This window comes from Temnothorax americanus, unplaced genomic scaffold, assembly GCF_048541705.1.
Source record: "Temnothorax americanus isolate GAGA-0224 unplaced genomic scaffold, ASM4854170v1 Scaffold12, whole genome shotgun sequence".
NCBI lineage: Eukaryota > Metazoa > Arthropoda > Insecta > Hymenoptera > Formicidae > Temnothorax > Temnothorax americanus.
This window is the reverse complement of record NW_027509253.1, coordinates 748,685-762,373: the sequence shown is the minus strand read 5'-3', so window position 1 is coordinate 762,373 and position 13,689 is coordinate 748,685. Positions and strand designations below refer to the sequence as shown.

The 13,689-nt window shown below is 45.5% G+C and overlaps 1 protein-coding gene across 1 annotated transcript; it reads left to right on the top strand.

The window, feature by feature from the left end:
- Positions 1-305: 305 nt before the first annotated feature.
- Positions 306-11,875, top strand: LOC143893342 (uncharacterized). The gene is made up of 3 exons (XM_077398602.1): positions 306-847; positions 967-1,169; positions 2,092-11,875. The coding sequence occupies exon 3, from the start codon at positions 6,695-6,697 to the stop codon at positions 11,873-11,875; it is 5,181 nt and encodes a 1,726-aa protein (XP_077254728.1). The 5' UTR covers positions 306-847; positions 967-1,169; positions 2,092-6,694.
- Positions 11,876-13,689: the final 1,814 nt, after the last annotated feature.

The window sequence follows — 13,689 nt, the reverse complement described above, 5'->3', positions numbered from 1 at the left end:
TACTTTACTCTTATATCAGTAGTATATAATCATTTTTTGTGTATATCTTTTAAATTATTATAGATAGACTAATTTTGTTTGAGGCATTTAAAAGCACATAAAAAGCACATAATTGTAGCATATTGAGTTTTTTATTTTATATGTAATTTTAATGAGTGGGGGTGTCAGCTTACGTTAAGCCAGCACCTCCACTTTCAATTGCGTTTTCCTGCGAAACTGCTCGAGCACAAAAATCGTGAATAGAGCACATAATTAGCACATAAAGAGCACTTAATTTCTGTATATGTGTTATTCCGATTTTTTGTGGGGGGGGGGTGCTACTTAACAGACATTATCAGATTTCACCGAAGATTTCATGGTGATTTCATGGTGATTCCACATGATTTCCAGTGATAACACGGAGATTCAAAATAATTTCTGCTGATTTCATATATGATTTCTAGTGATTTTATGTGATTTTGATGTCTAGTGATTTTATATGATTTCTGATGATTTCATAATGATTTCGGAGACATTGTTTCACGATTACATTTAGTGGTTACCCCCTCGATATAACCGGGTATCTCTCTTTTTTTTATTTTTATTTTTTATTAAACCAAAGAAAAAGTATACATAGGCCAACCTAAGAACGCAGCCTATTGGTCGACCGGGTATCTCTATTTCTTCGTGACAGGTGCTGCTATCCTCGGTTAAATTGAGTTATTAATTGTGTTAATGCCCACGTGCGCACGATATTTTTCTTTGGGAGAAGTGCAAAGTTGTCGAACCAGAAAATCGATATCGGGGCAATAATAAAACGAGCCGTCGTAAACTCTTTCTACACAGAGCATATGTATAAAACAATTCGGTAAGTGCAGCACTGCATTCTGTATATACGTATTAGAGAGTGTATCGCACTAATTTTCATCTTTACTTTGTACGGCGAAATGTACAACCGCCGTGTTTATTATTCTTTTCGTGTTGAAGCAAAACCGAGTAGAGAAGACCGGGGCTAGAGGACACACGGGTAAGTGGTCACACAAAGTTTATATCTCGCTTAATAGATGAAGTGTGGCATATTCTTCTCTACAGTATAGATAGCTCCTATCGTGCTAGTCGGGTGTACAAAATAGCTCGTTTCAAAAATATTGCACGTGATGTTTACGAGCATTTTCTAAAAATTGGACGTGGTAAGTAAACTATGTCAGTACTTTCCCTGTGATACGTGGCTAATATATTTTTTAGCATTATAAGTTCATACAAGATTTAATACTATTTTTCTTATTTTTATGAAAAAATACAAGTCGTATAAAGTTATAATAAATCGTAAGAAATGTTCACTATTTTCTACATTTTACAAAAATTATGTTGTAAATTTACGTATTTTTTTTAATACTCATCTTCACTTCTGGAAGTGTTTTACTATAACGTAAAGAAAATAAACAACTTGCAAGTTGATTTAAATGTTTTATTTACTTCAAAATACTCTAAAAATTAATTACAAAATATAGTTCATTTATTAATCGTGTAAATAACCATAAGGAGATTTACTTACATATTAATAATTATCTACTTACATAAATATATACATAGCCTAATAAGATATAAAATTTAATAATCTTTATAATTTTATAATGTAATATTAAATATAAAATATAAAAATTAAATATAAAAAAACAAAAAAAATAAAAATAGTTTTATCTTATAAAATATATTTTTTTTGTGTTAGATGCAATAAATTACACACAAAAATAACTAAATAAGATATGCAACTACTTATAAATAATTTTTTTTTTGAAAAATGTTGAACATATTGCGTATTTACATCTAAAAAATTGTATTTGCACAAAAACTTTCTACGTGAATTTATGAAAAACTATAAATATGGTACAAATCATATAGTTTAATGTAAAAATTACGTAAAAATAATCTAAAAAGTTGTAATTACATCATATGAAATTGTAGTTTTCACACAATTTTTGCGAAAATTATAAAAATATTTCTACTAGATTATTTATTCTTACAATAATTGGACAAAAATATTTTTAAAAATATCATTTATTTTATGTGATTTTGACATATAATATTTTATTTTATTTATTCTTTATTTAGATATAAAAATGGCACGAAATTACAAAAGAACTGAACACTGGAAATGGTCTAAGGAAAGCATGGTTGCAGCAACGGAAGATGTTATGAAGGGAATAAGCTGCAGAGAAGCTGCTGAAACCCATAAAGTTCCTTTTTCTATTTTAAGATATAGGATACAAAAAGCTGAAAGGGAAGGTTTGTCTCCTGCCCCGAAAAAGAAGAACTGCTGGTCTAAGGAAAGAATGGCTGCAGCAATCGAAGATGTTAATAAGGGAAAAATGAACACACCAAAAGCTGCTGCTTTCCATAAGGTTCCTTATCGTACTTTGATTCGTAGAATAAACGAAGTTGAAAGGGAAGGTCTTTCTCTTTTAGAAGCTGCCTCGAAAAGGGTAGGCCGTAAAACTTTCTCAGAGGCTCAGGAAGAGGAACTTGTGCAACACATATTGCATTTTAAAAAAAGTTTATTTGGCCTCACTTCAACAGATATAGGGAAACTCGCATTTGAATTTGCTGAAGAGAACAACATTCCACATATGTTCAACAAGGAAGAAAAAAACCAGGGAAACATTGGATCTACCGTTTTCTCAGCAGGCATAAGCAATTATCGCAACAGAATTTTGAAGAAACATCTCCTGCAAGCGCGAAAGACTCTAACCGTACAGCAGTTCAATCATTTTTTGATTTATTAGAGTCCATTTATAATGAATACCACTTTTCATGTAATGACATTTATATTGTCAATGAAACGGGCATTATAATAGTACCAAACAAATCGTCAAAAGTACTAGCTCTGCGTAGAGGAAAGCAAGACTCTTTATCTTCCAGTAAAGAAGTTCTCGTTACAGCTGAGACTTGTATGAATGCTGCTGGTGATTATATGCCCACAATGTTTATTTTTCCTAGAAAAAAAGTAGACCTTGATTTGATATGTAATGCTCCTCGCGACTCATGTGCCGTCTATCACGAGAGTGGATTGATTCAGAAAGTCAGTTTTATTGCTTGGTTCAAGAAATTCATTGAGTTTTCTCGTCCCCAACCTAAAAAGCCGGTGCTTTTGCTTTTAGATGGACACGCTTCTCATACCAAAAGTGTGAAGTTTATCAAACTTGCACAATAAAACAACGTCATCATCTTGTCCTTCCCTCCGCATTGCACACATTGGTTGCAGCCACTTGACGTATCATTCATACCTCCTTTGATGACATATTATGAAAAAGAGGTGCAAGAATGGCTAACTGATCACCCGGGACGACATGTAACAATATGTAAAGTGGCGTACCTATACGGAAAAGCTTTTTTTAGAGCAGCTGAAAGACAAACTGCTATAGATGGTTTTAAAAAGTCGGGAATATACCCATTGAATAAAAACGTGTTGGCTGATCTTAACGTTTCATCAAAAACCACTGAAAAACCTATGCAGCAGGAAATCCAAGATGATGAAACCCAATCGGTGATATCTGGAAATGATCAAATCTACCCGTCAACATCGGCAATGCAGTCCTTGACTATTCCTTTCCAAGAAGAAACAAATATTCAGAAGAGAAACCAGAAAAAAGAAAAAACTGCCATCCTGACTTCGTCTCCCTACAAAAAGCAGGAAATGGAGACTGCCACTCGGAGCACTCGGAAAAAGAAGTCAGAAATAGAATCTCCTAAAGTTAAAAAATTAAATAAAAAAAAAAGCAGAAAGACAGCTCATCCTCAGATTAGGAAGAAGCTGTGAAGCCTGCATTTCTTGCAATGATTTGTCAACAATAATCGAGCGCTGGATACAGTGTATTAAATGCAAGGGTGGGCTTATGAGTCCGGCACAATGTAGATCAAGAGGATATCTTTGTTTGTAATTCTTGTTTTTAAAGTTCATTTTTTTATTGTACACTGAGGAAAAAAATTTCTGCATTTTAGTAAATATTAGTTTGCAAACAACTTTGATTCCATTTACTAAAATGAAAAAAAGTTATTAGCATATACGTGTGTTAGCATTCACTAACAAAAATGCAGATAATTTTTTTTCTCATTGTCAGTGTAATTTGACTGATAAAACAAAACCTCGTAATTGTACTTTGGAATTGTGACTTCGGTGTTTCACATGCTTTCAACCGATTTTACTCTACCGGTGGAGCAAATTTTAATGTCTTAAATAAATCCTGTTATCCTTGTTAATTAAATCTTTTTTCACATAACTAGCCTTGTTTTCTCATAGTTCAAGGTTCACTAAAGACACTAACGGCTCAGCAAAATCTTATTGCCCTCAGATTTCTTGTAGAAAGACAAATCCAAAAAAGCATTCAGATTTGCTCCACTTTTAGGTATAAAATTTAAATAGCCATCTAGCCTGCCTGTTTTTTATTTGCTAAAAATTCACGACAACTTCGAATATTCTTTCGATCGTATTATGCATATTAGGAAACTAGTAATTCCGTTCTATTAGTGCTTCTGTTTCTTTTTCCAAGTATGTTTGAGTGTAACAAACACTCGGGTCGAACAAACACGACTTTTTGTTTTTTTTATATGTTTTATATCTTGTAGACAATAGCGATATTTATATGTCGCAGGCAATTATGCGTGACACCATTTATACGATAAAAAGTGTCGCTTGTTCGGGGCAATTCAGATTGTATTGTACAGATATTGGTAATACACACAAGCATTATATACGAGTTGCATGCGTTCTTTCAAATCTTCTCTGATTATCTAAATCCATAGCATTTCTAACCGCAAAGTGATTATTTTCGCAACCACGCCGTGATATCAGAAATTGCAAACATTTCGGCGCTACTAATTGTATATCGCCATTGTCCTCTCTAAATAGCAATCCGCCTCTCATAACGTAACCGTCGTGTTGTCCTTTGTCCGCTAGCGAATGAGTATAATTTATGAGTTCGCATCCTCTCGTTGAACATTCTTTCTTTTATTTCATCTATTAATATATTACACGGCAGTGGATATCAGTGAACAAACGCATCAACATGTATATTTTTACCTCATATATTTACTATAAAATATATATAATCGAATTTTTCAAGTAGCAAAGCTCATCTAACACGCAGATCTTTTTTATTCATTGTCAACGAAAACACATGGCAATTAGTAACAATTTCAAAGATAATTTTTAAATAAATTCTAAATTTTCGTAGCTATTATTATATTATTCCAAGAGTTCCGCATAGTATATGTATATCTGATGTAGCACATAGTCGTCGAGGCATCTCCATGTGTAATTTCGTTTCATTTCCTGTTTATACAATTTCAATACCGGGTTAGTACTTAACGCAAATTTTAATCGATCAAAAGCTTCTGTTTTTTTTGCACCAAACTCAAATTTTGTATCTGCTTTTAGTAAATTACTCAGAGAATTAATTTTTAACAAAAAATTTTTAATATCCAGTTAAACCCCAAAAAACTTTACACTATGCTTGCTTCACGTTTTCCGGCTGCGGAAATTTCATTACGGCTTTGATTTTACTCTCACTAGACATCACAAACGCGCGCTATTTAGCTTTAATATAATATTTTACTCTGTTACTATTACACTATTAACCACATAACTGTCCAAATATGCCATAACAGCCGCTCATAAAGTAAGTGCAACGAGAGAACCAATCGGCATCACGGAAAAGCGACATAAATACTTCGATAGATTCGAGTATCGATAACATGCCCTTTTTAGACGAGGAGGAGGAGATGATACATTCATCAATATCATCGATATAATCGTTAATTTAAATGTACTAATTTAGAGAGAGATGGACTCTTTTTTATATTTGATTTTTTGTTACAATCTTCTTGTTGCAATGTTCTTTTCCGAAAATTTGGAGAACATCAAATACACAACGTAGCTGTTCGCGATCGAACCGTAATCCCCCGTGAATAATCGCGAGGAGAATTATCGCTTAAGCCCAGCATTGTTTCGGGAACAACCGCCGTTATTCCAAGACCTTCGAGAAGCCGAGAAACGAACGCGGGTTTTTCCTCGCGTGCTCGCTCTATCCCCTTTGTCTCATTCGGCGACGTAAACATTGGAGACGGAGCTCCTGACCTCGGCGAGAACAGCTGATCGGTTGCCGACTCCGAAATTCGAGACGTTCAAACCGAAAGACAAGTCGACGGGTCGGCTACCGATTGGCTCGGCTAATTGTTCGGCTCATTACCGGGGATACGTGATGCGTGGGGATAGGGAGCTCGTACCTCCGAGTGCGCCGGAGGCTCGGGCAGATACGTCTTCGGAGACGTAACGAGCATCTCTTCCGTTTCGAAAAGCGAATTGTCACTTGCTTGGAGTCTCGACGACGGCTCGATCCGTGGCTCGCGGAATAGATCGTGCGACGAGAACCGTAGTTCGCGGAATAAGCGCCGATTTTCCAGGAATCAGAACCGCGTTTCGTGGAACCCTAATCTCCGTGTAAATAAATGTATATACTCTGTGTAAATATATTCTGTAAATAGACATACGAGAGTTAACTGGAAATAAGTCCCATTCCCGCGCCTCTAACTCGATCTTCCTTCTGCTCACGCACATTCATTGGTCCTTCGAGCCGGATTTCGCGACCGATATCCGCGCCGCGAGTGAGTGGTCAAGGGTGAGCTTCTCGTGCTACGAGTGACCGCCTGGAAGACGAAGATGAGCAACCCTGAGATGGAGGGACTTATCCGTTCGCAGAACGAACTGCACGGGCGCATCGCACGCGCCTATGAAAACTTGAAGAAAGCGGGAGGCGCAAGATTGACAATGGGACTGGTGAATGCTCGCCTCCAAGCCTTGGAGTCGAACTGGAACAAGTTCGAGGAACAACACGGCAAACTGCTATTAATGCCTCCAGACGTCCTTGCCGCCACTGACTATAAGGAACAGGACCTCCCGGCTTTGGTGGAGGAGACCTTCTTAACGCAGAAGGGAATGTTCCTGGACGTCCTCCTGTCGCACAAGGCGAGGGAGGAGGCTGCAACTAAGAATGAGACTTCGGAGACGGCGACAACGACGAATCGCACCACGTTACCGCGGATTCAGCTGCCGGAATTCTCAGGCAAATACGAGGACTGGCCGTCATTCCGCGACCTCTTCCAGTCTCTCATAGGCCGGGACGCTAACACGACGCCGGTGGAAAAGCTGCACTACCTCAAAACTTCCTTGAAAGGTGAGGCTGAGTTATTAGTCCGGAATATCGCGACGACGGCCGAAAATTATAACAGTGCGTGGGACGTATTGAATGCGTATTATGAGAACAAGCGACTTCTCACCCGCGCGTATCTGTCCAATTTCCTTGCGCTAACTAAAATGAAGAGTGAATCGGCGGTCGAGCTTCGAAAGATTTTCCACGGCGTCAAAGCAACGGTCAGCTCGTTGGCGAGTATCGGTCGGCCTATAAACCGTAGCGAGGACTTATTCGTTTATCTGGCGGTCGAGCTACTGGATCCGCGTTCGCGACGCGAGTGGGAAACGTCAATCGGCGACACGACCGAGCCTCCGACGTATGCGACTCTCGAGCAATTCCTGGATCGGCAGCTGCATACGCTCGAGTCGATGCAGCCTGCTAAGGTCGACGGAGCCGCCGGTAAGGCCGCGAGCGGAGCCGCCAAATCCGCGCGGAGCCACCTCGCTCGGAAGCAGGAGGGAAATCCGGACGCCAAGCGAGGTCGTTGCCACTGCTGCCAAAAGGACCATATCCTCATGTTCTGCGAGGACTACAAGAGGAAAACAGCCCAGGAACGGAAGCAGCTCGTCGACAACAAGAACCTGTGCCTGAACTGCCTCGGTTCTCACAAGGTCAGTGAGTGCGCGTCGAAGAAGGGGTGTGCAGCGTGTGGCGCGCGACACCATACTTCCGTCCACGATGCGTGTCGCGAGGTCGAGGTCGCGAAGACGGTTCACGCGGCTCAAAGACTTGCCGTAAAGCCGAGCGCGGTGCTCCTCGCCACCGCTCGCGTTCGCGTAGCCGATCGGTTCGGAACCTTGCATCACGCTCGCGCGCTGGTCGACCAGGGATCGGAGTCGTCCCTTGTGACCGAGCGCCTCGCGCAAAGATTAAAGTTACCGCGTTCTCGCACGTCGGTTTCGATATTCGGCGTCGGCGGACAGAAAACGGCCGTCGCAAAAGGACGCGTATCGCTGACTCTCGCGCCGCGAACCGACGGCCCCGCGATGTCGGTCTCCGCGCTCGTACTCCCCCGGCTCACAATATACGCCGGCGGTATCGAGGCCGGCGCTGAAGCGTGGTCTCATCTTCGGGGTCTGGAGCTGGCGGACCCCGAGTTCAGCGCGTCCGACTCGGTGGACATTCTCCTCGGTGCCGACGTTTACGCGGAAATATTGCAAGAGGGACTTCGCAAGGGGGGTAGTCGCGAACCCGTCGCGCAAAACACGACTCTTGGCTGGATTCTGTCTGGCGCTATCGGTGAGGGTGCTTCGAGTCACTTCGCGCAATCCTACCAGTGCCGTGTCGAGGACGAACTGTCGCAACTAGTGAGGCGATTTTGGGAGCAGGAGGAGGTTCCGTCGGCTGCCGGACCGCTCTCGAAAGCCGATCAGGAGTGTGAGGAACATTTCGCGCGCACACATTCGCGTAAGCCCGACGGGCGCTACGTGGTGCGACTCCCCGTCGTCGAGTCGATGCCGAATCTCTGTGGTACGCGCCGCGCGGCCGTTCGCGTGATGAAGGCCATGGAAGCGAAGTTCGCGCGGGATGCTTCCTTCCATGCGCTGTATACAGATTTCATGCGTCAATACGTCGAGCTCGGGCATATGACGCCGGTCGATCCTCCGGCCGATCCGGCGAAAATGGCCGTCTGCTATCTGCCTCACCATGGAGTGATGAAGGAAACCAGCACGACGACGAAATTGCGAGTCGTCTTCAACGGTTCTTCCGCGCTGCCGACGGGGGCGGCGCTAAATAAGTATCTGCAGACCGGGCCGAACTTGCTGCCGGCTTTGGCAGAGATCTTACTCCGTTGGCGGCGTCACCGGTACGTTTTCGCGGCGGACATAGAGAAAATGTACCGGCAGATCGAAGTCCACCCGGAAGACAGGGATCTGCAGCGCATAGTCTGGCGTGAGAGCCCTAGCAATGTGTTGCTGGAATTTCTCCTAATCACCCTCACGTACGGGCTTGCTTGTTCCGCGTTCCTAGCGATTCGCACGCTCCATCAGCTGGCCAAGGACGAGGGAGTTGAGTTCCCGCTAGGAGCTATCGCCCTCCTACTGGAGACCTACATGGACGACGTATTGTCTGGCGCGGACACGATCTCGAGAGCCAAAGAGATCCGTCGTCAGCTGGACCGAATCTGCATGGCGGGCGGCTTCCCGCTCAAGAAGTGGTCGGCGAACGAGGCGTCGATACTCGATGAGGTCCCTCCTGAGGATCGCCTTCAACGCGAGCTCCGGTGGTGGCTCCCGGGAGAGAGCCACTTGACCCTCGGGCTGCGTTGGCATCCACGCGAAGATCAGTTCGCCTACTCGACGCAACTGACCCAACTGGAGGCTATTACGAAGCGGTCGGTCTTATCTTTAGCCGCTCGGCTATTCGATCCGCTGGGGTGGCTCGCCCCCACTACCGTATTAGCTAAAATTTTGTTTCAGTCCACCTGGTTGCTGGGATTGGATTGGGACACGCAGCTCCCTGACACCGACGTCCGACGATGGCTAGAATTCCAGGCCGGACTTCCTTTACTCGCAACGATCCGAGTGCCCCGATGGCTGGAGAGCGATCAAGAAGGTGTTAAGCGCGAACTGCACGGATTCGCCGACGCCTCGGAAAAGGCGTACGCAGCGGTGGTCTACCTGCGGACCGAAAGCTCGAGCGGCGAAGTAGTCGTGAGCCTCGTGGCGGCGAAAACCAAAGTCGCTCCGTTAAAGCAGGTCAGCCTTGCACGGCTGGAGCTAAACGCTGCCGCCTTACTCGTCCGACTCGCCAATCATGCTCGGCGGGTCCTCAAGATAGAAGAGGATCCGACCCATCTGTGGACTGATGCGACCGTAGTGCTAGGCTGGATTCGAGGTCACCCTGCTTCCTGGAAGACATACGTGGCAAACAGAGTGAGTGAGATTCAGCTCACTCTCCCTGACGCTTATTGGCATCACGTCCCCGGGCGTGAAAACCCCGCCGACTGCGCGTCCCGAGGCCTCTTAGCAAGGGAACTCGTGGAGCACCCGCTCTGGTGGCAGGGCCCGGCGTGGCTCCGAACTAAAACCGGTCCGTGGTCCGCTCCCTTGGACGACGAAGTACCCGTCGACCTCCCGGAACGGCGCTCTCACATACATGCCGTGGCAGCCGCTACGGAGGAGCCCGAGCTGCTGACGAGGTACTCATCCCTGACGAGCTTGGCGCGGACGACAGCTTGGTGCCGCCGTTGGCTGCGGTGCCTGCGGGCGAGGCGGACTGCCCACGAGAAGCAGCCCGATTCCTCCGCTGGGCTCGTACTAACACGCGAGGAGCTCAGCGACGCCATCGTGGGTTGGATCGGCTGGGTTCAATCCATTCATTTCAAGGGGGAAGCGACGGCCCTCCGAAAGAACGCTCCGCTGCCGGCGCGCAGTTCCATCGCCTCGCTGAGCCCCTTCCTGGACGAGCGAGGCCTACTCCGCGTCGGCGGTAGACTCAAGAACGCCATGCTTGCCTACGACGCTAGGCACCCTGTGATCTTGCCGGGACCGTCACGATTAACGAGGCTTATCGTGGAGGCGTGCCATCGGCGGACATTGCACGGAGGAGTGCAGGCGACCCTCGGGGCCCTTCGCCAGGAGTACTGGGTCCCTCGCGGTCGCACATTGGTGAAAGGGTGTATTCGGCGTTGCGTGACGTGCGTGCGATGGCGGGCGGCCTCTCCACAGCCTCTCATGGGAAGCCTCCCTGGTCCTAGGGTAACTCCCGCTCGGCCATTCCTGAACACCGGAGTCGACTACGCCGGACCGGTGTGGCTGAGAACCTCCAAGGGACGGGGCCAGCGGGCCTCTAAAGCATTTATCGTTGTCTTTGTATGTCTGTGTTCTAGAGCGGTACACCTCGACGTGGCTACGGACTACACCGCCGACGCCTTCCTGGCTGCGCTGCGCCGCTTCGTTTCCCGCCGCGGTTTATGCCAGACGTTGTACAGCGACCGCGGCACAAATTTTGTCGGTGCCGACGCACAATTGCGCGATCTATTCTCCGCCGGCGGCCAGAGGGGCCGACGCATCGCCGAGCGCGTTGCTGAGGAGAGGATAGCGTGGCGCTTCAATCCCCCCGCTGCGCCCAACTTCGGCGGCATCTGGGAGGCAGCCGTCAAGTCGACCAAGCATCACTTGCGGCGAGTGATCGGCGAGGCGACTCTCACCTACGAGGAGATGGCCACGTTATTATCTCAGGTAGAGGCGTGCCTGAATTCACGTCCCCTGCAGGCCCTGACAGACGACCCTGAGGACCTCAGCCCGCTCACTCCCGGCCACTTCCTCATAGGCTCGGCCATCAGCGCCGTACCGGAGCCGTCGTTGACGGAGGAGAGAACGACTCGGTTGTCCCGCTGGCAACAAGTCCAGCAGATGCGGGACCATTTCTGGGCGCGATGGTCTAAGGAGTACCTCCAGACGCTTGCTCATCGCCCGAAATGGCTCAAGGCCGACCTGGAGGTGCGAGCAGGCCGCTTGTGCCTCGTAAGAAGCGAGACGACGCCCCCGACCAAGTGGCCCCTCGCTCGGATTGAGGAGCTACTCCCGGGCGACGACGGACAGGTTCGCGTCGTCAAAATTCGAACGGCGGCATCGATACTCACACGGCCTGTGAGCAAACTCGTCCTCCTCCCGGACTGCGACGCACCGGGAAGCGAGGAGTAATCGCGAAAACCGTCATCTCCTTATCGCGTCTTGCGCGAAATAGAATCAATTAAATATCATCGTAGGTAGCACCATACGAGGCGGGCGGAATGTTCGCGATCGAACCGTAATCCCCCGTGAATAATCGCGAGGAGAATTATCGCTTAAGCCCAGCATTGTTTCGGGAACAACCGCCGTTATTCCAAGACCTTCGAGAAGCCGAGAAACGACCGCGGGTTTTTCCTCGCGTGCTCGCTCTATCCCCTTTGTCTCATCGCGCGACGTAAACATTGGAGACGGAGCTCCTGACCTCGGCGAGAACAGCTGATCGGTTGCCGACTCCGAAATTCGAGACGTTCAAACCGAAAGACAAGTCGACGGGTCGGCTACCGATTGGCTCGGCTAATTGTTCGGCTCATTACCGGGGATACGTGATGCGTGGGGATAGGGAGCTCGTACCTCCGAGTGCGCCGGAGGCTCGGGCAGATACGTCTTCGGAGACGTAACGAGCATCTCTTCCGTTTCGAAAAGCGAATTGTCACTTGCTTGGAGTCTCGACGACGGCTCGATCCGTGGCTCGCGGAATAGATCGTGCGACGAGAACCGTAGTTCGCGGAATAAGCGCCGATTTTCCAGGAATCAGAACCGCGTTTCGTGGAACCCTAATCTCCGTGTAAATAAATGTATATACTCTGTGTAAATATATTCTGTAAATAGACATACGAGAGTTAACTGGAAATAAGTCCCATTCCCGCGCCTCTAACTCGATCTTCCTTCTGCTCACGCACATTCAGTAGCCAAATAATAATACGTGAATAATCTTACAATTAATATAATTTATCAACATTTAATATAAAGGTAATCTAAGTTATATATATTTGTGAAAAACATTTAAATAAATTTTTTTATATAGGTGGAATAATTCTTTTTTTTTCATTTAACAATTCAACTGTTTATCCTTTTACTTATTGGAATTCATCCGCTCAGAAAATCTTATGAACGCTTTCGTGGAGTCTTTTGCAGAAGTTTGTTATTAATCCATATGTAATCCTTTATTAAGTAAAACACTGCGTGCATTGTTATGCAGTATGGCTGTTCACAATGATAGCGATCGTTAAGCCACAGAAACTGCGCTCCATTCTATGCACGTTCACCATAACGTGCAGCTGTGTATGCATATGGAGGTGTTGATTTTGTGACCCTAAGTATTCCAGATATTTCGGGCAAAATCTGTATCTGTATCGCGAACAAGATTTCAAAAGAAGAAGAAAGGGGAAGAAAGAAAGAAATTACGCGATAAATCTATCTGTCTTCGACAAGAACGGAATGTTACTCAATATTCGTAGCTATACGATCGGAAAGCTGATGAAATTTGTGGCCAATTCATGCTCCGCGTAGTCCGCGCATCTCGTGAAATATGTATGTGCAATAGTGAGACAAAGGTAGATATGCATCTCCTTTTCCTTGCTAAAGATTCATCTCTGAGAAAATGTGGCATAGAACTTATATGCAGTTGGTAACTTGTATTACAGTATCGGGTAGATTTCCGAAAACGGCCCCCCTCCGATTTCGATAAAACTTTGTGAAAAGCTTCGTTTTGGGTTAAAATGAAAGCCCTTAAAAGGAATTTTGGCGACTCCTATGATAAAGCCATTTTTTTAGATAAAATGATAAAAAATATAGGAAAATTTTCGTAATTCTACAGGATGTTATAAATTGTATATACTGTTTGTATTTAATGATTTAATGTTTTTATTATATACTTACAGCAGAATACATAAATAATATGCTTTGTAATATATTACACTTTCCACGCGAACCGAGGTTCACGCACA